Here is a 26,632-nt window from a genome sequence, read left to right as displayed (position 1 = left end):
CAGTTGTTTTGTACGGCCTGCTTTAGGCAGATTTTTATCTGTTCCATACTCTCCGTTTCTTCATGGTGATTTGAATGTTTTCTTGTCTCCATTCCCCAACTTGCGTTTTTCTCAAAGTTGCTCGGTGTGTTCTTTTGCCTTCATTGCGTCAGACAGCCCACCATTCTGACTCACCACAAGTAGGCCCTTTCACATTCAGGTGCATTTTGACTACAATCAGACACATGATCTCCATTGAACTTATGCTGGGATTTCTAAAGCCAATTGGCTACTCCAGGGCGGGTTTAGTTGTGTCATAATTAAATACTTATGCAACAAACTATTTTGTGCTTTATTTTTGTAATTTCTTTCGACCATTTTGCAGAGATCTGTTTTCACTTTGAGATGAAAGCGTCCTTTTTTCTGTTGATGAAAACCCCAAATTCTGTCCACTATGATTCAGTTTTGTACAATAAATAAAGGTGAAAGCCTCCATTTGTAAGCATTATATGTAGAGATATGGAGGAGTGTCAGGGCCCATTGCCAGAAAGGGTTTTGTCTTAGTGCAATCAGGTCATTTGGAAGCGCAGGAGTGGCCCAGCGTGTTCCCACAATGGCCTGGCGTCCATCCAGGTCTGGCCTCTGCCTCGCACCTACTGAATTGGACTGGGTGTGCGCATCAGACAAAGAATGACTGGGGGAAGTGAAACAGAAGACGCCTTACGTGACGCACAGGGCTTTTGACGTTCTTCCTGATAACCTTTGGTGGTCTGCTGATTTTTGAGCCAGGCAGTCTGGGTGCAGGTGATTTGTCCACTTAGGACGCTATGACTCCCCCATTAACTGGTCAGCCAAAAGTGGTCACCTCACCAACTGTGGTCTGGCCTCATTCCATTCCCTCACCTCTAAGTGCAGTCTTAGCCTGCTTTGTGAAGGGGATTTTGTTCTGTTGTGTTCTGTCACCGGATCCTGCACAGGGGTTGGGGTGACACATTCACAATTACAACAGAACGTCTGAAGGTGTGGTGAGAGCCTCCTACTTTACAGGTACTGTACAACTGTTTATGTACACTTTCTGTAAATAGAGTCCTAGTGGGTAAACTGACTTGCTCACTGTGACACAATACAGTGCATCCGGAAAGTTTTCACAGCGCATCACTTTTTCCACATTTTGTTATGTTACAGCCTTATTCCAAACTGGATTAAATTCATTTTTTTCCTCAGAATTCTACACACAACACCCCATAATGACAACGTGAAAAAAGTTTACTTGAGGTTTTTGCAAATTTATTCAAAATAAAAAAAATGAGAAATCACATGTCCATAAGTATTCACAGCCTTTGCTCAATACTTTGTCGATGCACCTTTGGCAGCAATTACAGCCTCAAGTCTTTTTGAATATGATGCCACAAGCTTGGCACACCTATCCTTGGCCAGTTTCGTCCATTCCTCTTTGCAGCACCTCTCGAACTCAATCAGGTTAGATGAGAAGCGTCGGTGCTCAGCCATTTTAAGATCTCTCCAGAGATGTTCAATCGAATTCAAGTCTGGGCTCTGGCTGGGCCACTCAAGGACATTCACAGAGTTGTCCTGAAGCCACTCCTTTGATATCTTGGCTGTGTGCTTAGGGTCGTTGTCCTGCTGAAAGATGAACCGTCGCCCCAGTCTGAGGTCAAGAGCGCTCTGGAGCAGGTTTTCATCCAGGATGTCTCTGTACATTGCTGCAGTCATCTTTCCCTTTATCCTGATTAGTCTCCCAGTACCCGCTGCTGCTGAAAAACATCCCCACAGCATGATGCTGCCACCACCATGCTTCACTGTAGGGATGGTATTGGCCTGGTGATGAGCGGTGCCTGGTTTCCTCCAAAAGTGACGCCTGGCATTCACACCAAAGAGTTCAATCTTTGTCTCATCAGACCAGAGAAGTTTGTTTCTCATGGTCTGAGAGTCCTTCAGGTGCCTTTTGGCAAACTCCAGACGGGCTGCCATGTGCCTTTTACTAAGGAGTGGCTTCCGTCTGGCCATTCTTCCATACAGGCCTGATTGGTGGATTGCTGCAGAGATGGTTGTCCTTCTGGAAGGTTCTCCTCTCTTCACAGAGGACCTCTGGAGTTCTGAACGAGTGACCATCAGACAAAGTTCTTGGTCACCTCCCTGACTAAGGCCCTTCTCCCCTGATCGCTCAGTTTAGATGGCCATCCAGCTCTAGGAAGAATCCTGGTGGTTTCGAACTTCTTCCACTTATGGAAGATGGAGGCCACTGTGCTCATTGGGACCTTCAAAGCAGCAGAAATTTTTCTGTAACCTTCCCCAGATTTGTGCCTTGAGACAATCCTGTCTCGGAGGTCTACAGACAATTCCTTTGACTTCATACTTGGTTTGTGCTCTGACATGAACTGTCAACTGTGGGACCTTGTACAGACAGGTGTGTGCCTTTCCAAATCATGTCCAATCAACTGAATTTACCAGAGGTGGACTCCAATTAAGCTGCAGAAACATCTCAAGGATGATCAGGGGAAACAGGATGCACCTGAGCTCAATTTTGAGCTTCATGGCAAAGGCTGTGAATACTTACGTACATCTTCTCTCTCAATTTTTTTTATTTTTAATAAATTTGCAAAAATCTCAAGTAAACTTTTTTCACGTTGTCATTATGGGGTGTTGTGTGTAGAATTCTGAAGAAAAAATGAATTTAATCCATTTTGGAATAAGGCTGTAACATAAAATGTGGAAAAAGTGATGCGCTGTGAATACTTTCTGGATGCACTGTAAGTGTGTTGGGTGTTTGACTCATACCTTTGTGACTTTCAGTGCAACGCTTTCTAGTTTCCTATCCAATTACATAAAGCATCCTTCCTTATGAAGGAGCTTGCATCCTGGCAAGAAATGTCACCCACTGGAGGTGCCCTGACCCATGGGGGTTGAATTTGCAAACGTAATGCTTTCAGTCCAGCACTTAACTGTTACACAATTGACATCTCATTTTTAAGCCTGACTAATACAGTTCAAGGTTGTGGAGGGGCCGGGACCTCTCTATGATTGCAGTGGGAACAATACAGTGCATTGCAAATCCTTCTTAAGCGCACACTCATGTTTACAGTCATACAGGGCCAGCTAGCAAATTCCTTTAAGGATATGCGGGGAAGATCTCTGTAGACATAAGGAGAACATGCAGATTCCATATGGATGATGAGTGAATGCTGGATTTGAACCCTGAGTGCGGGATCCATTTGCAAGCACTTCTCCTTAGGAGCAGATATGTCGCCCTTATACGGTATTGTGAACATCTAGATGTGATAGGTAAAGCTTAATTGACTCCATATTTCTACATTGAAGTCCTTCAAGGTAGTATGGCCTTCTCGGATATGTATGTATGTGTATATATACATTGTGACAGATTAGAGGCTCTCTCGACCCCTTGAAACCTCAGACCACTCGTCAGACACCAGGTAAAAGTCCAATCCATCCATCCATTTTCTAACCCGCTGAATCCGAACACAGGGTCACGGGGGTCTGCTGGAGCCAATCCCAGCCAACACAGGGCACAAGGCAGGAACCAATCCTGGGCAGGGTGCCAACCCACCGCAGGACACACACAAACACACCCACACACCAAGCACACACTAGGGCCAATCTAGAATCGCCAATCCACCTAACCTGCATGTCTTTGGATTGTGGAAGGAAACCGGAGCGCCCGGAGGAAACCCGCCGACACGGGAGAACATGCAAACTTCACGCAGGGAGGACCCGGGAAGCGAACCTGGGTCTCCTAACTGCGAGGCAGCAGCGCTACCACTGCGCCACCGTGCCGCCCCTTAAAAGTCCAATAATAAGATTTATTATAATAATAAAGGACACAAAGCACGCTTCTCTCCACAATTTTCAAATAAACCAATCACAATAACAATCCTCCACACTCCCAGACGCTTCACCACCCTGCCTCCCAACTCAGCTCAATTGTCTGGGATCTCCCACAGTCCTTTATAGTCCTCGACCCGGAAGTACTTCTGAGCCCTCAGTCCATGTGATTATCCAGCACTTCTGGGTCAGGTAAAAACTTCTCTACGGAAAATATAAATCCCTGCGCCTCCCTGCAGTGACTCCTGGTGGCCCCCATGGTATCCAGCAGGGCTGTGTATTATGACTCCACTGTCCATAATTCCCTGCTGGCATTCGGGGCACCTCTATGCCGCAAGGAGGGCTCCATCTGGCAGCCTGGGGGTATTGGCCGGGATGAATGGCCGGCCATATCTCACAACATATTTTAGGGCTGGGCAAGTTAACGGGTTATTATTATGTTGATGCATTAATTAATTAACGCCAACAATTATATTATAGCGCATTAATGCAGTTTTGTTATTATTATTTTGAAAGCCTCAGTCTCGCTATCGATCGATTAAGATCAATGATCTTCTTGTTACGGTGCTTTTCGATATGCTTTTGCTAGAATGAAAGTCGTTGATTTGACTTTGATTCCCTGTGTGTGCATGGGTAGCGAAGAGCAAACAGCTTCTAAAATGGCATGTGGATGACTTTTTTCGTATTATTGCTGACGGACTCTGATTTGTCGAACTTCGATTTTGATGCAAGTGATCTGGAGAAGTAGATCGAAAACGAAATTGAGGTACCAGCACCACATCAGCTGATCGTGGTGCTGAACACGTTCGTGTAGCTGATTCACCTATGGCAACATTCTCCTGGGAGGACAGACGCTTACGATGACAGGAGGTACAAATCAGATTGCGTCCACCCGTGCGCACCTTTCTCGCAAAGACAGCCAGGCGGTCAGCCCTCCGTGCATTCCTGCTGGCCATCGAGACGCCCACAATGCAGCCGCAGCTGCCGCAATCTGCAAACGGGTGCCAACGGCAGGCACAACAGCCAGCAACAGACGTTTTATGTTGATTTATGTGTGAAACCACCGCTTTTTTGTGCGCAGAGGGGACTGGGCGGTATCATGGTCTGGAATCCCTACAGATTTTATTTTTTCTCCAGCCATCTGGAGTTTTTTTTGTTTTTTCTGTCCCCCCTGGCCATTGAACCTTACTCTTATTCGATGTTAATGTTGATTTATTTTTTTATAATTATGTCTTTCATTTTTCTATTCTTTAATATGTAAAGCACTTTGAGCTACTGTTTGTATGAAAATGTGCTATATAAATAAATGTTGTTGTTGTTGTTGTTTTCAGTTTTTTGGAAAAAATATTCTCCATCAAAGAGTTGTTACTGAACACAGACTGTTTATGCTGCTCCCTGATGAAAGAAAACGTTTCTGCTGGTATCTGTTCAAATATAAAAGAAACCAGATTTATAAATGGTAACTTGCTGTTGGTCGGAAAGTGCCAGTTATGGCTGTGGACTCTGAGGGTAACTTGTTTTTCTATAACAAACTAGATAAAACATTAATGTCCTTGCAGTGACAAATAGCTTTGGTTTTAAATTTGATTTGATTACATTAATGTTTAAGTTGAGATTTACAAGAAATATTTTCACTGCTACTATATAAAGGGAATACTCCTGTTAAAAAGCACCTTATTTGTTTAAAGTGTTTGCAAACCAAATACATGCAATACACTACTGTTGAGTTCATTATTGAATTTTGCACATAATGTAATTGTCTGTGATTAATCACAATTAATCACAATTACAAAATTTAATTGCTGCCCAGCACTAATATATATGTAACAGTTACAGTCATGAGCATATTTCTGCACCTGGAGCTCTGGTAAGATCTCCAACTACTGGTGACACTAGAGGGCGCTGTCGCTCCTCAAACCCCACTTACAAAGCGTCCAGACACCAAGTAAAAGCACTAGAGATATTTCAATTTCTTCTCTTTTGATATAATGTGCTTTTCAAGCACTTCCACCACCACAATACACAATAAATCAATACTCAATCATCACAATACATTATAATTCCAACTCCATCACACTCCCTCCCGATTCCGGCTCAGTTTCCCATAGTCCTTTATATAGTCATTGACCCGGAAGTGCTCCAGTCCTTCTGTCCATGTGATTCAATAGCACTTCCGGGTCAGATGAAGACATATTTTTCTTCAGCCCGTAAATACTTCTGTTCTTCCGTCCCCGTCACTTGGGAGTACATCCGGCTTACAGGGAAAATAAAAATCCCCGCGTCTCCCTGCAGCGTCACACGATGGCACCCACGGGACGCAGCAGGGCTGTGAAGCTGAACTCCATCCCCCATGGTGCCCTCCAGGAATCCGGGGCACCTCCATGCTGCAGGGAAGACGCCATCTAGCGTCTTGGATGTGTCAGCCGGCTGTCCATCACACTACTAAAGGTCCAAATGTGACTCAGTTTTGAGGATTGAATCTGTTAAGTTTACAGTGTTCAGTTTACCAGCTTATCTGCTAGTTCATGATATATAGAGTGCCTTTCCATATTGAAGATCTTTTCAAGGTACTTGTGAGTACATTTCCACATCTGGATATCTGTCAGGTTCAGTGAGACACTCGGTGAGAGTATAACTCGCGTCCAAGGGCTGCTTATGATTTTTCCAGGCACCATATTATGTAATAGGTGACATTATACTGTATATAGTGTAGTGCCTCTCCACAGTAAATATCTTGTCAAGCTACATTACACTTGTGAGTGTATTTCTACTTCTGAAGCACTGGTATGCTGTGTGACCAACTCAGAGTCGGTTCTGGGGACTGAATCTCTGAGCTCATGATTAGCAGTCCACGGACACATCTACCAGTCCATATTTTATATTGTGCCTTTCCACAGTGAACACTTTAATTTACAGCTGAGAGTGTGTTTCTGCGTCTGGAAACCTGCGAGGTTCTGTGTTCCACTCATAGTGAGGGTGCAACTCAGGTTTTGAGGTTGAATTTACAGTGGTGTGAAAAACTATTTGCCCCCTTCCTGATTTCTTATTCTTTTGCATGTTTGTCACACAAAATGTTTCTGATCATCAAACACATTTAACCATTAGTCAAATATAACACAAGTGAACACAAAATGCAGTTTTTAAATGATGGTTTTTATTATTTAGGGAGAAAAAAAATCCAAACCTACATGGCCCTGTGTGAAAAAAGTAATTGCCCCCTTGTTCAAAAATCACCTAACTGTGGTGTATCACACCTGAGTTCAATTTCCGTAGCCACCCTCAGGCCTGATTACTGCCACACCTGTTTCAATCAAGAAATCACTTAAATAGGAGCTGCCTGACACAGAGAAGTAGACCAAAAGCACCTCAAAAGCTAGACATCATGCCAAGATCCAAAGAAATTCAGGAACAAATGAGAACAGAAGTAATTGAGATCTATCAGTCTGGTAAAAGTTATAAAGCCATTTCTAAAGCTTTGGGACTCCAGCGAACCACAGTGAGAACCATTATCCACAAATGGCAAAAACATGGAACAGTGGTGAACCTTCCCAGGAGTGGCCGCCGACCAAAATTACCCCAAGAGCACAGAGACGACTCATCCGAGAGGTCACAAAGACCCCAGGACAGCGTCTAAAGAACTGCAGGCCTCACTTGCCTCAATTAAGGTCAGTGTTCACGACTCCACCATAAGAAAGAGACTGGGCAAAACGGCCTGCATGGCAGATTTCCAAGACGCAAACCACTGTTAAGCAAAAGAACATTAGGGCTCGTCTCAATTTTGCTAAGAAACATCTCAATGATTGCCAAGACTTTTGGGAAAATACCTTGTGGACTGATGAGACAAAAGTTGAACTTTTTGGAAGGCAAATGTCCCGTTACATCAGGCGTAAAAGGAACACAGCATTTCAGAAAAAGAACATCATACCAACAGTAAAATATGGCGGTGGTGGTGTGATGGTCTGGGGTTGTTTTGCTGCTTCAGGACCTGGAAGGCTTGCTGTGATAGATGGAACCATGAATTCTACTGTCTACCAAAAAATCCTGAAGGAGAATGTCCGGCCATCTGTTCGTCAACTCAAGCTGAAGCGATCTAGGGTGCTGCAACAGGACAATGACCCAAAACACACCAGCAAATCCACCTCTGAATGGCTGAAGAAAAACAAAATGAAGACTTTGGAGTGGCCTAGTCAAAGTCCTGACCTGAATCCAATTGAGATGCTATGGCATGACCTTAAAAAGGCGGTTCATGCTAGAAAACCCTCAAATAAAGCTGAATTACAACAATTCTGCAAAGATGAGTGGGCCAAAATTCCTCCAGAGCGCTGTAAAAGACTCATTGCAAGTTATCGCAAACGCTTGATTGCAGTTATTGCTGCTAAGGGTGGCCCAACCAGTTATTAGGTTCAGGGGGCAATTACTTTTTCACACAGGGCCATGTAGGTTTGGATTTTTTCTCCCTAAATAATAAAACCATCATTTAAAAACTGCATTTTGTGTTTACTTGTGTTATATTTGACTAATGGTTAAATGTGTTTGATGATCAGAAACATTTTGTGTGACAAACATGCAAAAGAATAAGAAATCAGCAAGGGGGGCAAATAGTTTTTCACACCACTGTATAAGCTAATGATTTTCAGTTCTCTATTATCCGAGGGCCATTCAAAAAGTGTCCACACTTTTTTTAACTCTTTTTATTAAGAATTTGTAAAACAAATGATATCACTTTTCTACATAGTCACCTTCCTTTGTGATGTAATTTTCCCAGTGTCATACCAACTTTTTAATGCCATCAGCAAAAAATTTTTTTTTGCTTGAGCGCGTAGCCACTGATGCACCACTGCTTTCACATCAGGGTTCTTTCTTCATTCCTCATGGTCGTGGCTATAGCTGGATGTCCAGAGCACTCTGCATCCGTCACACTACTATGGCCATTTTTGAACATTTCAATCCACTCATAGACGACTCTACAAGAGGGAACTTTATCCCCATACTGAGCAAATATGCGGAGATGAATTTGTGCTCCCGGCACACCTTCAAAAACGTATGACATGGTGGGTTGTGAGAATGACTCAGTCATGATGGTTAAACGTGCAAGTTGCCTTATGTTCTGTCACATTACTCAAATGAGCACATAATACAGTATATAGCGCCCTTCCTTGGTGAATATCCCCCTCACTTTACTTTACAGATACAGTCTGCTTGTTTCCATATTTCTACATGGGGTACATAATGAGTCCGGGGTTGAGACTGAACTAGCTCACAGTCTGGTAGCTTTGCCAGTAAGCCACATGCAAGCACTGACGGGTGACACTCAAGGTCACACAGGTTTATACGGTCCTTATTGTCACATGTGTAGAGTACAGTGAAATTCTTGCTTGCATATGCTGATCAACAGGCAACATATCACTACTTTCTGACACCATGATTAGTGAGTAGAACTACCTTGAGTCCATGGTTTGGATTTAACTAGGGACACACTCTGACAATTGAGTACATTATATAGTGCCTTTCTGTGTCAAATATTCTATTGTAGAAAGTTCTCCACAATAATGCGGTTATTTTCATTTTTCTGTATTGCTGCCTTTTTACATAGCAAGGATGTCATTGGAGGGGATTCACCTGGCAGTCCGACATGATGGCCACTAGAGGGCCTCCTCTTCTACACTCAAATGTTCTTGAGGTCTTTATCTCTATACTGTACTGTATAAAATGCTAAGGGATGAGTCTGTCTGTTGTGTGATTCCTCAAAAACTACTATGACTTGAACCTTGAAATTGGTCTTACTCAGACGCTTATGAGGCAATACGCATTGGTGAAGCAAAAAAATTTGGGTAGCAACAACTTATGCAAAATTATTGGGGCTCACGTCATTCTTACAGCAAACTGCTCAAGAGGATGATATGGCAGAAAGGAACGGAACAGTGGTGACATTTGCCGAGCGTGGAGTGCATTGCAGAGGTCACTCATAGTAAGAAGAACAGCAGCACCCACCTGCTGAACATCAAGTACGAGATATAGAATGCAACTGTCTGAGCAAACTGATGTGAGCTTCTGTCCTCACACAAGAGTGATCATTATAGTCACAAAATATGGTGCGATACGCCATACAAGCCAAACACAGGATTGAGTGACTGGCTACTACTGTGACTCATCAGTGTACCACACATACTCCATGATATGGAATATAAGAATGACGGAGAAATGTATTCTGACTGTTTTATCTTGGTAGAGTAATATATATACAGTGGGATGCAAAAGTTTGGGCACCCTTGTTAATAGTCATTATTTTCCTGTATAAATCGTTGGTTGTTACGATACAAAATGTCAGTTAAATATATCATATAGGAGACACACACAGTGATATTTGAGAAGTGAAATGAAGTTTATTGGATTTACAGAAAGTGTGCAATAATTGTTCAAACAAAATCAGGCAGGTGCATAAATTTGGGCACCGTTGTCATTTTATTGATTCCAAAACTTTTAGAACTAATTACTGGAACTCAAATTGGCTTGGTAAGCTCAGTGACCCCTGACCTACATACACAGGTGAATCCTATAATGAGAAAGAGTATTTAAGGGGGTCAGTTGTAAGTTTCCCTCCTCCTTTAATTTTCTCTGAAGAGTAGCAACATGGGGGTCACAAAACAACTCTCAAATGACCTGAAGACAAAGATTGTTCACCATCATGGTTTAGGGGAAGGATACAAAAAGCTGTCCCAGAGATTGAAGCTGTCTGTTTCCACAGTTAGGAACATATTGAGGAAATGGAAGACCACAGGCTCAGTTCAAGTTAAGGCTCAAGTGGCAGACCAAGAAAGATTTGATAGACAGAAGCGGCGAATGGTGAGAACAGTCAGAGTCAACCCACAGACCAGCACCAAGACCTACAACATCATCTTGCAGCAGATGGAGTCACTGTGCATCGTTCAACCATTGGCGACTTTACACAAGGAGATGCTGTATGCGAGAGTGATGCAGAGGAAGCACAAACAGAGCCGCTTGAGGTCTGCTCAAGCACATTTGGACAAGCCAGCTTCATTTTGGAATAAGGTGCTGTGGACTGATGAAACTAAAATGGAGTTATTTGGGCATAACAAGGGCGTTATGCATGGAGGAAAAAGAACACAGCATTCCAAGAAAAACACCTGCTACCTACAGTAAAATATGGTGGTGGTTCCATCATGCTGTGGGGCTGTGTGGCCAGTGCAGGGACTGGGAATCTTGTCAAAGTTGAGGGACGCATGGATTCCACTCAGTATCAGCAGATTCTGGAGACCAATGTCCAGGAATCAGTGACAAAGCTGAAGCTGCGCGGGCTGGATCTTTCAACAAGACAACGACCGAAACACTGCTCAAAATCCACTAAGGCATTCATGCAGAGGAACAAGTACAACGTTCTGGAATGGCCATCTCAGTCCCCAGACCTGAATATAATTGAAAATCTGTGGTGTGAGTTAAAGAGAGCTGTCAATGCTCGGAAGCCATCAAACCTGAATGAACTAGAGATGTTTTGTAAAGAGGAATGGTCCAAAATACCTTCAACCACAATCCAGACTCTCATTGGAACCTACAGGAAGCGTTTAGAGGCTGTAATTTCTGCAAAAGGCGGATCTACTAAATATTGATTTCATTTCTTTTTTGTGGTGCCCAAATTTATGCACCTGCCTGATTTTTTTTTGAACAATTATTTCACACTAAATCCAATAAACTTCATTTCACTTCTCAAATGTCACTGTGTGTGTCTCCTATATGATATATTTAACTGACATTTTTTATCGTAACAAACAACGGTTTATACAGGAAAATAATGACTATTAACAAGGTTGCCCAAACTTTTGCATCCCACTGTATATTGCTCTACTTTCCCCTATTGTATTATTAATATGTAGCCTTAGAATGCCTAATCTCACAGACTTACCACTATTTATAAGGTATTATTGTATATAACTTCTCGCCACCTTCCCTTCTATATCTATAACCTCAGGCAATTAGATGTAGTAAAAAGACAAGCAGGAGTTAAGTTACACATAAAATAATGTATTACTGGTAATATTAATAAATAATAACAAAATGCAAAGTACATTTGAATATTGGCAACCATACAACCTGATCAAATGGTGATGTGTAATTCAGGTGGCACACAGACTTGTAGTTACTTAATGTCTCTAGTTAAGGCATCATTGGTGCTCAGCTTTCAGCCACATGTCTGTTCAAAATGGCTGAAGCTGTGCTCTTCATTGTGTTGTCTTCAGTTCATGGTGTGATGGTCTTCTTCATCAGATCAGTAAGAGAAAGATATTTCTACATCATCACAGGTTAGCAAGAGAGATGCTTCTTCATCATATGTTGGTTAGAGAGAGAGAATGTGAGGTTAAGCACGTACATTTATAGATGTTCTCTCCAACCCCTACAGCCAATAGGACATCATGGTACTTGAAGGCCTCTGAGAAAAGCCAATTTCAAACAGCCATACCTCAGACCAATGGGTGAAATAGAACATCTTATCTCCTGCCCCATAGAGACCATGTGTTAAGCTAACCTGGCTTTGTGTGGGGGGTGAGTGAAAGAATTTAGCAAAGAAATACTCATCAAACCGGTTTAAGACACATCCCCCAAATCCTGTCGTAAAATTACATAGAAAAGTCGTAAACTTAAACACAAATGCCTCTCGCCAAAAGTAACACTAACTTACATTGCTTCGCCTAAATTACAAATACACGTAAAGACATACAAAACATTTATCAAGTTATATGCAAAATATTACATCACAACACCGGCAAACAAGAAGATCGTCAAATAATCACAACATCTCCCCAAAAGAACAGAGATGACATCTGCTGAGCATGGAGCGCATTGCTGAAGTTACCAATAGTAAGAAGAAGAAGAAGAAGAAGAACAGCTCCATGTGCTGAACGTCAAGTGCAGGATATAGAATACACACACAGCAAAGACAGATAAATGTCTGTGCACATTGACCTGTGCTCCTGTCCTCATGCCAGATTGATCGTTACGATAGCAAAATACAGTGCTGCACTCCATGATGATGTCAAAAAGAACTTCAGTGATGACATCTTCTGAGCATCAAGCTGAACATGGTATTGAGTGGCTGACTAATACTATGGCTCATCAATGCACTCCACGATACGAAATACAAGAGTAACAGTGAAATGTATGCCGACAAACAAGAAGATTATCAAATAATCACAATGTCTGCCCATCCTTACAATAATATTTAGTTGAAGAGCACAATTTACAACATTAACATCAGTGATGTGCTCACCGTTAGGCCATACTTTTTGATACTGAAAGTAAAAAAGTTGTGCGGCTAACATGGAAATGTTCACTTTGCTGTATATGATTCAGCTTTATTTGAGGACTGGAGGGCAGCTGGCATGTTTTCTGTGTTTTAATACTTTTTATTTGGCTGATGCCTTTATCCAAGGCGACTTGCAACATTTTAGAGATACAATTGTTTACCTTTCTTTTGTTTTTCAAACTGGAGCACAGGCAGATGAATTAATATGCTCATGGTCACACATTGTCAATAGCAGGATTTGAACCCACAGCCTCAGGGTTTAAAGTTCAGCACTGTACACAACCGCTAGGCCGTCTCAGGGGGGAGAGGTTGACAGATGGGAATAGATTTCATCGTGTGAAAAGTAAGGATTTTGTATGCCTGTTTATTGAAATGTGTAAACATGTATTGTAAAAGAGGACAACACAAAGATGAAGAGTTGGGGTGACATGCGACCCCTTATATTATAAAGGCAAAAAAATGAATGCAGCTTTTTGGCAAAAGAAACGTGTCTCAGATCAGACTGTCCAAGATGGCGACAACTCCAGTTAAGTACAGGACAGGCAGGAAGAGGCAGATCCAGGGGGACTGACATAGGAAGTGACATCAGAGGTGGTTGGGTGGTCAGTTATCGATGCTGTAGAGGGAGGAAGAGAAGAGACGTTAGTGCACAGTGCCATCTTGTGGATTGGAGAGCTGTCCTCAAGGCGTACGTGCGTAACAGTATTCATATATATTTATGTGTTGTGTGAAGAGGAATGGCCAAATGTGGAGTGGAGACGCTGACCCCAAAGCCACAGCCCATCAAAGATGTCTCTACTCTGGACTGAAAGAAACAGATTTTACAATGTCCTGCTCTTATGATAAACGGCAGCATGAGAGTGAGGAGGTGACCGTGAGGCCTTCTGTCCTGTCCTGGCCACTTCCTGAGGCCCACATCCACATTCAAGTGCCTTTCTATAACCTCATCCTGATCTCCTTCAGTAATTTTGTTAATCTGTGTATCGGCTGCATATTTTTGGAGTTACCATCCATTATCCAAGCTGTTCAATCCAGATCTCAGTCAGGGGTCCTGTCTCAGTGACACTATACAATTTACAAACATAACGTCCATGATGAACATGGTCAGCCTTTGCAGCTAGCAATAGTGTGGCAGCTCAGCACTGCCATGATCAGCTTTTTGTTTGTTCTACGCATTTAGGTTCTCACTTCTGAAAAGTGTCACATAACATTATTTTAAATGTTGTTCTTTTTTTTTCTTTTTTGTCACATTTGGTAGGACCTCATAGTTGACCAGACCATTGAGAAAGTATCTTTCTGTGCTCCTGATCGGAACTACGACAAAGCCTTCTCCTACATCTGCCGAGATGGCACCACGCGCCGCTGGATCTGCCACTGCTTCATGGCCGTCAAGGACTCGGTGAGTATAGAGGAGAGCCTGGGATTCCTAGGGGCAGGGGGATGTGGGGGTCCAGGGCCAAGGGGGACACATCGCAATCTTCTTGAGCTTTGGCTGCCATGAAAACATTATATTTATTACATTCATTCATGTTATTTTTGTTTTATTGTTATTATTTTTCATTACTTCATTTTGTAGTTGTTCCTATTTTCTTAGTGACATTTCACACCACTGTGTTCTTTACAGTCACCATGCCTGCTGTCGGTCACATGACTTGTTATCATTCAAGCAGGGCTTTCTTTTGTTCAGTATTTATTTTTTATTGATTCTTTCTTTTTGGTTATTTTTCCATGTGAATGTTTTAATCAAGCCCTGTTGTTTTTGATGCAATCTGTTTTGTTTTTCATGCATTTATGTTATGCAGCACTTTGAGCTCAGGGTTTCTGAACTGGTGAGAGGAGGTGGCCAGCCTGTGTTGTTGGTGAACCTGGCCCGGGTGTCCTTAATGGAGATAGTGGTGCAGAAGATAGGTAGAGATAGGTGGGTCTCAGTCTGACATGGTGTGACGATGCGGGTTTGGCTCCACGCTCCCGTCCGCTGTTCGGGAGCCCTTCAACCCAACACCGTCGGTAATGTTACTGATGAACTAGACAGTGGAGGCAACAACATAGCAAGGGGATGGTACAAATGTGCAAAGTGCTTTTATTAAAATAGTCAACAAATCAAAAACAAAGCGTCCACAAAGTGCAGTGCTTTCAAAAATCTTACTTAAATTAATGATCCAATAAAAGAGGTTAAAAATACACAAAAAAAACAATCCTTTAAAAACGAGGTTGAAACGTTCTATAGGAAGCAGTCTTTAAAAACAAACGACAAGCTCGGTGTCTTCTTTTAACTGGTGACTCCCCTGCTTCTCCCTGTCCAGGCTTCGCAACAGGGTGTAGCAAACTCCCCTTTTTGTTGGATGAGGAGCCCTCACACACAAAATATCTCCTACTGTTAGGAAAAAAAAAATAATTCGATCAGGAACGGCTACCGACAGAACCTAAGCCTCAATTTGGAGTTCACAGATGAAATGTACTTTTGTGAATTTATACTAGGGAAATAATCACCCAATCAATCTTTTCATCAATCACAAAAAGAATATATATTATATCTTAAACAATAATAAACCCCCTATAAACAATTCCTATAACCACTATATCTATACAAACCCCTTGAACACTCTCATATATTACCCAGAATTTGGGCGCAGCAGCAGCAAATAAAGCAAGAAAGCCAGAAAGAAAGAAGGAAAAAAATGAAAAAAGACACCTCCTATTTCTAAATAACCCACATATCTTCCCAATTACATAGATCTATATTACACTTATATATAAATAACCAACGGATGCATACATACAGTCCCCGCAATGTACCCCAGTCCCTTTTCAATTAACTTTGTTTAATAGTTTATCTTCACTTGGCCAGGGAAAACTGCAGTAGCACTAGCGACCAATCCTGAAGTGATGCCGCTGCGACTTTTACTGAACTTCGGATGACAAGAAGACATCTCACCGGCTTAGTGTCAGTTCTTTTGAGGAGGGATGAAAATCCGTCACACCCAGGAGTCTCCGCGCTAGCGTTCGTCCATGGCCGACGCCTGCTTCAATACAGCCAAGACAAGACGTGAACTCCGAAGGTCCTTTTAGGTTAAAAGGATAACCTATCCGTGCACCCAGCAGTCCTTATTCCAGAGTTTGTCTTGATTGCTTTACTGCTTGCAGCTCCTTGTTATACGCCTTCACAGCTCCTTTTCTCTTCTTCACGGCTCCTTTTCTCTTCTTCACCTTCTACTCCGACTCTTTTCTTGTTGTTGTTGTTGTTTTTTTTTTTTTCCATACACGCCTCCTTGCTTTTTTAAAGTCAGTTAGCCTTTACGTCACACCAACGTACCGTATGGCAAGGACCCACAGGCGTAGTTTGGCCCCCCAACTCCCCTTAAAGAGATATCCCCAGTAAGTTATTTTCTAGGACCCCTCTGAAAGAAGCAAGAGGCGGATCTAGCTTAAAAGTACACAAAAAACATAATATGTGACAACCGTTACAAGGGGAGTCACTCTACCTGCAGCTGTCCTTCTTTCCACTACTGATATGGTGGCGTCCCAATCCCTGGCTTCAGTTCTGCCCCTTCCAGACCGAGACTTGGCTTCCCTGATGACCAGGACGCTCATGCCAGGGAGTTCACCGCCTAAGCCTCCCGACTCCCGCAGCCTTCTCGGCCTCACGCGGCCAGCCATCTTTCTTCCCGTCACTTCCGCTCTTCATAAAATGCTCAGCGGGAGTGACCACTATCTACAGCCCTCAGGTGTCGGCCAACCACCCCGCTAGGGCTCACTGTCCAGCTGCCTGCGAGCCTAACTCTCGCTCGCTCGCTCGCTTGCCCACTCGCTTGCTCGCTCTCCTGCACCAACTTGTGCGCACACTTCCTGCTTCCTGCTTCCTGCAACCTCTGTCCTTTCTTTCTTTTCTTTTCCATTTTGTTCTCTCTCATGTCCCTTCTAAACGACTCGTGCTTCTTTATATATTGAGAGGGCCATAGCAGCTGCAGCACATTAGCCACAGGAGCAATCACAGATGTGGGCAGTCACCCACCTGTGAACTAGGTGAGAAACGCCCACACCGCAGATCGCCCCGTGGCTTGCTACGGCCACTACACCCCCTCACTAAGCCGCGAGCACAGTGATTATTTATTCAATTTAAATAAATGGCCTTTGGTGAGCAAGCTGTGGACCCATAACACCACACATGGGCACAAGGCAAAGGGTCAACACCATCCCAGGAGTATCAAGACCCAGACCTGGAAGGTGGATGGTGACTCTGAAAACTCTGAGGTGGTAAGCAGACATGAGGAGCCCCCAGAAAGAGACAAGTTGTTATAGTAGGAGGCTCAATCATTAGAGGAATTGAGGAGTGCTCCAGAGACAGAGTCTCGTGCAGCGTGTTGCCGTTCAGGTACACAGGTAGGAGGCCTTGCTGATAGCTTAGATAGACTCTTGGTGGGAGCAGGGCTAGATCCAGTTGTCATTGTTCATGCTGGAACAAATGGCATGCATTGGAGCAGCCTGTCAGTTCTGCAATCCACCACGCCGAGGAGCAGAACTGATAAGGTAGTCTTGACCAAAGTTCTTCATGTGCCACACGCCAATCCAGGTAAGACTGAGGAAATCTGAAGGCTTAATGCGTGGCTCAAAGGGTATTGGTTTATGGGGACTCTTTTTGGAACAAATGGGACCTGCTCTGCTGTGACAGGCAACAGTTGAACCAGTGTGTTGGAAAAGTGTATAAGTAGGGTAGTCGAGGATTGTGTACACTTGGGAACGGAGGGGCAGGGAGTTTAGGACAGGCCAGGTTTGGAACTTCACACGAGGGGACAAAAAATAGTGTAAGAACAAATATGCATAGAAATGTAAATTCTAGCCCAAAGTTAAAGTGCAAAAGTAAAACAAGTTACGTATTTAACTCTTTCAGGGCTGATGTCGACTTTTGTCAAAATTCAGGGGTACAGGACGGTAATCGGCCGTAAACTGCAACAGAACTCGCTCTTACTTTTTAGTTCAACTCTCTTTGCTTGAAAGAAAGTCATGTAGCTTTGTTGATTTGACCTTGATTCCTTGCGTGGCCGTGAGTAGCGAAGAGCAACCAGCCTCTAAAATGGCATCGACATCTGGCGAGACTAAAGCAAATGTGCAAAGCAAAATTCTCCACGCACATTTTACGTATTATCACTGAATTGGACTCTGACTTTTCGAACTCCAAGTGATCTGGACGAAAGTGAGGTACCAGCATCAGCCTATCGGTCCCCAGCTGATCGTGGTGCTGAACACGTTCGTGGAGCTGATACGCCTATAGCAGCGTTCACCTAGGGGGACCACCACTTATGATGACAAGAGGTACAAGCCATATTGCGTCACACCACAAATGCTGTGTGAAGACAGAGAGGTAGCTGGCCCACCGTGCATTTCTACTGGCCATCGAGCCGCCCCTGCGCTGCCACTGCTGCCAGAGATGCCAAGCAGGCGCCAACAGCAGCCACAGCACATAGCAATAGATATTTTATGTTGATTTATATGTGAAACCAGTGCATTGTGTGCTTTTCAGAAAAAAATATTCAGCCCTCAAAGAGTTAAAATTGTTTGCCTTAACGTATCAAAGTATCAAAACTAAAGCAAGTGAGTTGGAGTTGTATGTAGCTGAGCAGAATTATGATATTATAGCAATAACAGAAGCTGGGCTAAAAATACAAAGATGGTGATGAGTATAACATAGATCAGCGGTGGGCAGAGCAGGTCCTGGAGGGCCTTGGTGGCTGCAGGTTTTTATTCCAGTTTCTTAGTGTCAGGTCAATTACTGCTGATGAAGCATTTATTGCTCAAGTGACATTTTGATGCTTCATTTTAGTGGTCTCGCTTGTGACGGTTCCCCACCCTTAACTTCTTATTTCAATGTAAAGCAGTTGCATCACTTTTTGATGGCTCCTTATTGGCAATAAGATGCAAATGTCAAACGAACCAGCAGTTCTCCATCTAACTTGTGTCCATGTACACCTGTGTGGGTTCATCATCCACTGGTTTAATAAAACATTTAACAGAAAAATGTAACAGACTGAAAATGATATCCATTTTAAGAAATCATTTGAATAATACCCATGGTAATGAAAAAATCTACGATATAAGAACCTAACATTGCAGACTAACAAACTATAAAATTAAATAAAGTCTGAGGCTGGCAAGGTTTGGTTTCTAATTAAGCAATTGGGTTGGAACGTAAAACTTCAGGACTGTTGTTGCCCGCCTCAGACATAGATGTTTACATGTTTTTTAGGAAGAATAGACAAAAAAAGAAAAGGTAGATGGTTGCCATTTATGTAAAAACAGAATTTAAATGCATCTCTTCTTCAACTCGATGACTTGCCACATCTTAGTGAGGAATTCTGGATTAGCCTGGAATGTGTTAGAGGCCTTACTTTATTATGGACCCCCTAATGCAGACCATAATATCAATGCACATTTTTTTAAAGGGCTATTTTAGCCATGGGAGACTTTAACTACCCCCAATATGAACTCACACAAGAGCTGATTTAGATGTAACCAGTGACCGCTTTTAACACAGTATGTAAAGATCAGTGCAAGGTGATGCCTATTCTGGATTTAGTATTTTCTAATAACCAGGACAACATTCAGGGTGTAGAAGTGATTGAACTGCTAGGTCCTAATATTTGGCAATTCTCATTGCTTTCCCAGGGCACGAATGCAAAAACTATAATTGTTAAGTTTAACTTTGGTAGGGAAAATTTTGAGCTGATATAGCAAAGTCTAAAAGGGATAAAGTGACATAAGCTTTAAAGTGTGGAGACAGTCAAAACATCTGTTAACTATTGTTAGGTTGTTCTTTATGTTATTCCTATTATTGTTACTTTCAGTAGTAGTGCTGTTATTATTTTTATCATTACAGATGTAGATTATTGTAGAGAGAGAGAACGTTATAACAATCTGGGTGAGAACAGGCCATCCAGCCCAACGAAGCTTGCTAGTCCTGTCCACTTAATTTTTTTCTAAAATTACATCAAGTCGAGTTTTGAAAGTCCCTAAAGTCTTACTGTCTACAACACAACTTGGTAGTTTATTCCATATCTCTATTGTTCTTTGTGTGAAGAAAAACTTCCTAATGTTTGTGCAAAATATGATTATAACAGCAACACTAATAAAAAATAACAATAATTTAAATGAAAAAGATCATCAAAATAATGGATTGGCACCCTGGTCATGTTTGGTTCCCACCTTGAACCCAATGCCAAGTGTTTAGGTGTAGCCATTGGGCCAAAGGGATTCTGGCCTTGAACCCCCTGATAAATATTTCATGACCATTTCAACAAATTAATTATAAAAGAAATAATGAATTATGCATTTTCTCCAATTTGAATTTCTAGCTAATCCCATAGGTAAATGATTTAGAAAATTGAAAACCACGGGTACATTAAAGGAGACCAAAATTAACAGAGGAGGATGAACACAGAGAGCAGTGCAAAGTCGAAAAATAAAGAAGGGTCGAAGAAAGTGATTGATGCCCCTATTGGACATCTAACCGTTATCTAACTGTTCGGGAGTGGCTCGTCCACTTGACCACTGCAGGGCTGCTCAGCTCACCTCTCTAATGTCTCTCTACCTTCTGCCATTTTACTGCCCTCCAACCTCTCCTCCCTGGCTTATGGCATAATCATGTTCAGGAACAGGGGTGGCCTTTCATTTACTCAAGCGACACTAGCACTGAACCCTCCCTGGCAGCTCTTAACCCTTCTAGTGGCCTTAAAGGATCACATCTCCAAAGCAGCTATCTAGCTTCCTGCACTACGCGAGGGGCACTATGGCACCAAACACTCTTCCTGGAAGCGCCCTCTAGTGGTTAACCCTGCTTTTTTTTTTTTTTTTTTAAACTTGTCCCTCTCGCTTTGCATAGAGAGCATTATGCCTCCCTGCCAGTAGCCGGGTCATTCTTTTGGGTCACTACATGTCTCCATCTCTTCCTGTCTCTTACATACTGGTGCCCCTGCCCATTGCCTTTCTGAGGCACACGGTACATATATAGGGAATGCTGCTTCCTAGCTGTCCTTGTGTTCCGACACTGGCACATGTAATACTTTTTCTGCTCCCTGTGTGGCTCTATTGTTTTTTTCCTTTTTTCTGATCTGCCCAGTGCCAGGCTCCGGCCAGCTTGGCACCACCTCACAATGAATAATAATGTGATAAATCTGTGGATCATAGCATGCCAGAGAAGTGGGTGATGCTAACTCTCTCTGCCTTCAATGAATGAGTTCATTCTGTCACTGTGCTCTGATGGTATTGTCCAATGCGCACTAGTCAAGGCACTATATACCAAAAATAATAAACTCATCTTATCAATTTTACATCCGAGGATGTACCATTCTTAACCAGGCTTTTCCAGCAGGTGTCCCACTGCCCACCTCCGGGTCATATCATAGTTTTTTACTTTGTGGCATGTTCTGATTTTGCTGGAACCAAACATAAGGGGTGAGTGTGGCCTTCATGTACATGGAGATAAACTGGTATTTACTTTGCACCGAAGCTCCAGAGATGATACCACAGCTCACGCAGAGGCTGTCTGAAGTTAGTCGCGACATGCAAACCCACCACCTGTCTCTTAAATAGCTCGCTTGTTCTCACACAGGCAGTACACAGTGCCAGATCAGAAACACAGTGTTCAAAGGACCCCCAGTGCAATGCTGCCCACACCAAGCAAACGCCCTGAGTTTTATTACAAATGTCAAAGCATTTCTGTGACAATACTATGGGCTGGGGGGTCGTAGCTTACCTTATTGTGTGTGAATTCTCAATCTGGACCACTCACATTTTGAACATTCTGCTCTTGTTGCAATGCTGTTTTGACTCAAAATGATAGGCAATGGGTAACAAGCTGCTGCTTCCATGGTTTCTCTTCCTAGTGTTTTGTTCTCTTTAATGTAGTGTGCCGTCATTTTATTTTTTCCCTTCATAGATTTTGGATATCTGGGTGTTATCTGCCCACCAACGCTATGATGTTTTGTTTCCCCACCAACAGGGAGAGCGGCTGAGCCATGCTGTGGGCTGTGCCTTTGCCGCCTGTCTGGAGCGCAAGCAGAAACGAGAAAAGGAGTGCGGAGTGACGGCCTCCTTCGACGCAAGCCGCACCAGTTTTGTCCGAGAGGGTTCATTCCGGGTGACCTCCAGTTCCCAGCAGAGCGGAAATGAAGAGGTCGCCAAACAGATGCCTGACAAGAAGAAAGGTAAGGGAAGTGGGTGCCACGTGAAAGTGGGCAAACCATTTTTAAAGGATACGTGGATCAGGACCTGGTCAAACTAGAGCACAAACAGTAGGCCGGGACTCCTCTAGCAAGACCAACAGGATTCAGCTTGTTTAATAAAGATTGGCCAATTTTTACCAAAGTCATCTTTGCACATAGGTCTCATTGTTTTGGGCAGATATCTTGTTAAACTGCTTGTTCTAAATTGTTCTATCTTTGCTAAGATGTAATCATCCACACAAAAAGCTGCAGAATTTTCCAAAGAAAATTGTAAGTTTAAGATGTGATATTCAGTTTTGATTTTCTATAAGAACACACACACACACACACACACATACGTACAGATAAAATGCTAAAATCAACTTCTCTCTACATTTTGAACATTGCAGAATCAGAATCTGAACCTAACTTATTGAATTGTCCCACTGTTTCTCTTATCTGTGGTATGCCAATGATACACAGCTGTGTCTGTCGTTCCCTCCAGAGGAGGACCACGTGGTATCAACTGATACTGCTACCTAGATAAAGGAACACCATTTCCAGCTTAACCAGGCAAAGATGGACCGTCTTGTTATCCTGGCTCACCTGTCTATTCAGTACCCCTTTTTTGTTCAGCTTGTCTCGTTATTACTAACACCCACCAAGTCCGTACGCAGCCTTGGGGTGCTGATCGATTACTAGCTGTCCTTCACTGACTACGGTGCAACTGTCTGCTGGTCTTGCAGATTCACTCTAAACCCCATTTGCTAGATCAGACCGTATCAGACAGAGTCCTAGTCCAGCCTTTGGTCTTCTGGACAACTGCAACTCTCTACCTGCAGAAGTACTGAGATGTGTCACCAAGTCTCTGCAGATGACTCAAAACGCTTTGGCACCTCTTGTCACATGTGAATTACTACAACTTCTAATTGGAAGGAGTACCGACTTGTGTCACTGGCTGCTGCAGATAATTCCAAATGCAGTGGCTTGTCTGGTGTTCACCTAGGATGGTGGGCACGTAGCAGCCCTCTTTTTAGATCACTACATTGGCTCCCTGAGTGGCACACATTAAGTTCACATCCTTGATAGCTGCCTACAGAGTAGTACCTGTAGTATGTATACAGTATGGAGACCCTTGTGAGGTGCTGTGCTCCTTCCCAACCACTCAAGTCTGCTGATGATGAACTTCTGCGTAGCTTCTAATCTCAGCCCAGACTCTTCATGTGTAACTCCTAGCTGGTGAAGTAAGCTGCCCACCTCCATTTTAAATCTGACTCAATGTGTTTGGTGAATTTCTCTCTGATATTAGCTGTTAGGTTTTTTGTAACCCAGGCATCGTAACTCGTATTTTGTTCTGAGCTCTTCACTTGTTTTTTTTTTTTTTATTATTATTTTTTTTATTTTATTTTATTGGTTTTATTAAAATCACACAACATTCCATACAAATAAAGCAGTTTTTTACAAACATAAGGTCGAAAACAAATCAACCCCCACCCCTGAAAAAGAGAGCTAAGCCAGCAGAGTAAAACTTAAAGCTAGTAAAAATAAGTAAGTAGATGAATTAATAAGTGAACAATGATAAATGGATGAAAAGAAATCGAGCGAATCTGCTTCCTCGGTGCTTTAAAAGCTTATTCTGAAATGTTATTGATCAGATTCCAGGTTTTGAAAAAGTGAGAATTTGATTTTTTTCCAGTTTCAAATAATATATAACACCAGTTACCCACTGACGTAAAAAGGGGTGAGTTAGGATTCTTCCAGCTGAGCATAACAAGTCTACATGCCAATAGTGTAGTAAAGGCCATTACAGTCTCCACTTGAAGCCCATCTGGGAGCCCACCACACAGCTGTTAATGGATTTGGAGGGATTGTGACACCCAGGCTGTCTGAGAGGCACTTAAAGATTTTGGTCTAGAATGATATTAATTTGGTGCCGGCCCAAAACATTCTCCCACTGTCCTCTTGGATCTTTGAAAGGAAAGGACTGTAAAATGGTTTTATATATTACAGAAATGCTGTCTGAGGCCTCGAGACTGAGCAATATTTTTTTCGGCATAGAGGTAGGTGGGAGGTGAGGGAAATTGGGCAGGTTCTGTTTAACAAAGTTTCCGATTTGAAAGTAGTAAAAGAAATGTCTTGCTGGAAAGTTAGTTTTGGAGTGTCATTGTTCGTAGGATGCAAAGACGTTGTCTGTGTACAGATCTCTAAGTGATTTAATCCCAAATGTATTCCAGATATTAAAAACTGCATATGTTTGAGAGGGTGGAAAAAGGACGTTCTTGTGCAGAGGTGCCACAGATAAAAGATTCTCTATCTTAAAACGCTTCCTACATTTGTTCCATATTCTGAGTGAGTGATGCACAATTTGGTTGTTAGTATATTGGCGATAACTTGCATTTATTGTAGTACAAAGCAACAAATATAAAAATATTAGTAATGTGCGCCCAACTACGTTGCGTGTGTTCAAGTTGTCTGTGAAGGGCTCCCTGTTTAAATGTGGCTGCCAGTCGTGAACTGGGCCCTTCATCGCACAGCATTATGATTTTTTTATAAGGGAAACAAAATTACAAAAGAAAACCCTTTGATATTGATTCGATAGGAACGGCCCACTCGGAATCACTGTCCGAATCATAATTATGTGGTGGTGTAGGAGCATTTCAGCTTCTGTCCGTTCACAGTCCGTCTCGTTTTCACGATGCTGTTGTTTCCTCTCACGATGTCTTCTCAACCTTTCTCCAATCTCACAGGTTGCTTTGTGGCAATCCAAAGAGTAAGGCAATATACACGGAGCAATGGTTATAAAAGGGGGACACATAGGTATCCAGGCTCTTTAAAGCATAAATAGAGATCACTTCACTGACATGTGAGCAAGCCACGGTACAACTGTGAGATGCGCAGCACTCGCCGGCTACAACGTAACAATAATAATTTCCGGAGTGTGCTGTTACGTTGTCATTCATTTTCTCCACTGTCTTTCTTTCATTCATATGTTACGTAGGCACGTACCTTTTATCTTCGCCAATCTCATTCTCTAACCAGGCCTCAGGAGCTAACCAGCGTCCACCACCCCTTTCGTTATTCCAGCACATTATTGACATCCGTGAGTAACAACAACGTACTAAACTGGAAGGTGGTCTACGCATGCGTGGAATTCGCAGACAGACAAAGATCAAGATCTAAATGAAGATCTCTTTATTTAATTTAAAGCACAACAGTTTGTTTAGTTTGAATGTCTGTGTTTTGAGGTGTGACTGGCGTACTACAGTCTTCAGTAGTATAAGCCTGGAGGAGATTCTTAATGCAATGCCTATGTTTTAGCTGTCTCTCTACTGCCACCTAGTGCTTCTTCTTCTAATTCATTCGCGGACAAACAAAGATCAAGATCCAAATGAAGATTATATATAGAGATACTGCAGGATTTTATTTCTATTGCCAACCAAGCCTGTGTATGTTCATCTATTTGTGTCCATGTCCAGGTTTTTATAGCTTTTATATTTGCTGCCCAGTAATAAAATTGAAAGATAGGTAGAGCCATGCCACCTTCTGCCTTAGGTCTTTGTAGGTTCGCTCTTTAAATATGTGGATGTTGAGCTCACTTGTGATGATCAATTTTGCAACTTTGTTTTTTTTTTTTGTTTTTTTTTGCATTTGTTTCCAAACAGTCCTCCCGCTTGGTATAACTCGATTATGTTGGCCTCTTTTGTTAGTCACTTTAGATAATGGAAATATAGCAAATTTTTATCTCTATCACCAAACTTTCAATTTACATGGAAGTAAAAATAACTACATAAATAGACCTAACAATGAACTCAGGACACCAGAGGCAGAACCCTGGCAGAAGCAGAAGAGCCTTTGCCTAGAATGACCTCACCACTGGCCACTGTAGCCGACTGCAATAGCCACCTAGAACAGCCCCCACAACAGGAAGTGAGCAGCAGCCTTCTGAAGACTTCCAGCGGATGAGCAGCGTTGGCATTCTTTCAAACGAGTGTCGTAATTTTAACTCTTAGAGGGCTGAATATTTTTTCCAAAGAACATAGTTTCTGAAAATCAATGGTTTCACACAGAAATCAGCATAAAACGTCTGTTGTTGCATGCTGTGGCTGCCAGTTTCCCAAGAATGTGCGGCAGGCTTGGTGCCAGGCTGTCTTCACTGGTTGCTGTGCATTGCAATCTGGTTTCTACCTCTTATCATTGTTAAGTGGCAGTCCTCCTGGCGAACATTGCCGTAGGTGTGTCAGCTACATGAACCTGTTCGGCACCACAATTAGGTGGGGACCAGTCA

At 42.7% G+C, this 26,632-nt stretch overlaps 1 protein-coding gene across 1 annotated transcript in view; it reads left to right on the top strand.

Annotated features, from left to right (window-relative positions):
• Window positions 1-26,632, top strand: part of numbl (NUMB like endocytic adaptor protein) — a 185,156-nt gene that overhangs the window by 136,266 nt on the left and 22,258 nt on the right. The window contains exons 5-6 of the mRNA XM_039768123.1: window positions 14,412-14,552; window positions 22,146-22,350. Of these exons, the coding sequence (XP_039624057.1) occupies window positions 14,412-14,552; window positions 22,146-22,350 (346 nt within the window). The remainder of the gene's footprint in view (window positions 1-14,411; window positions 14,553-22,145; window positions 22,351-26,632) is intronic.

Source organism: Polypterus senegalus, chromosome 11 (genome assembly GCF_016835505.1).
Source record: "Polypterus senegalus isolate Bchr_013 chromosome 11, ASM1683550v1, whole genome shotgun sequence".
Classification (NCBI taxonomy): Eukaryota; Metazoa; Chordata; class Cladistia; order Polypteriformes; family Polypteridae; genus Polypterus; species Polypterus senegalus.
This window is presented reverse-complemented; position numbering and strand designations above follow the sequence as displayed.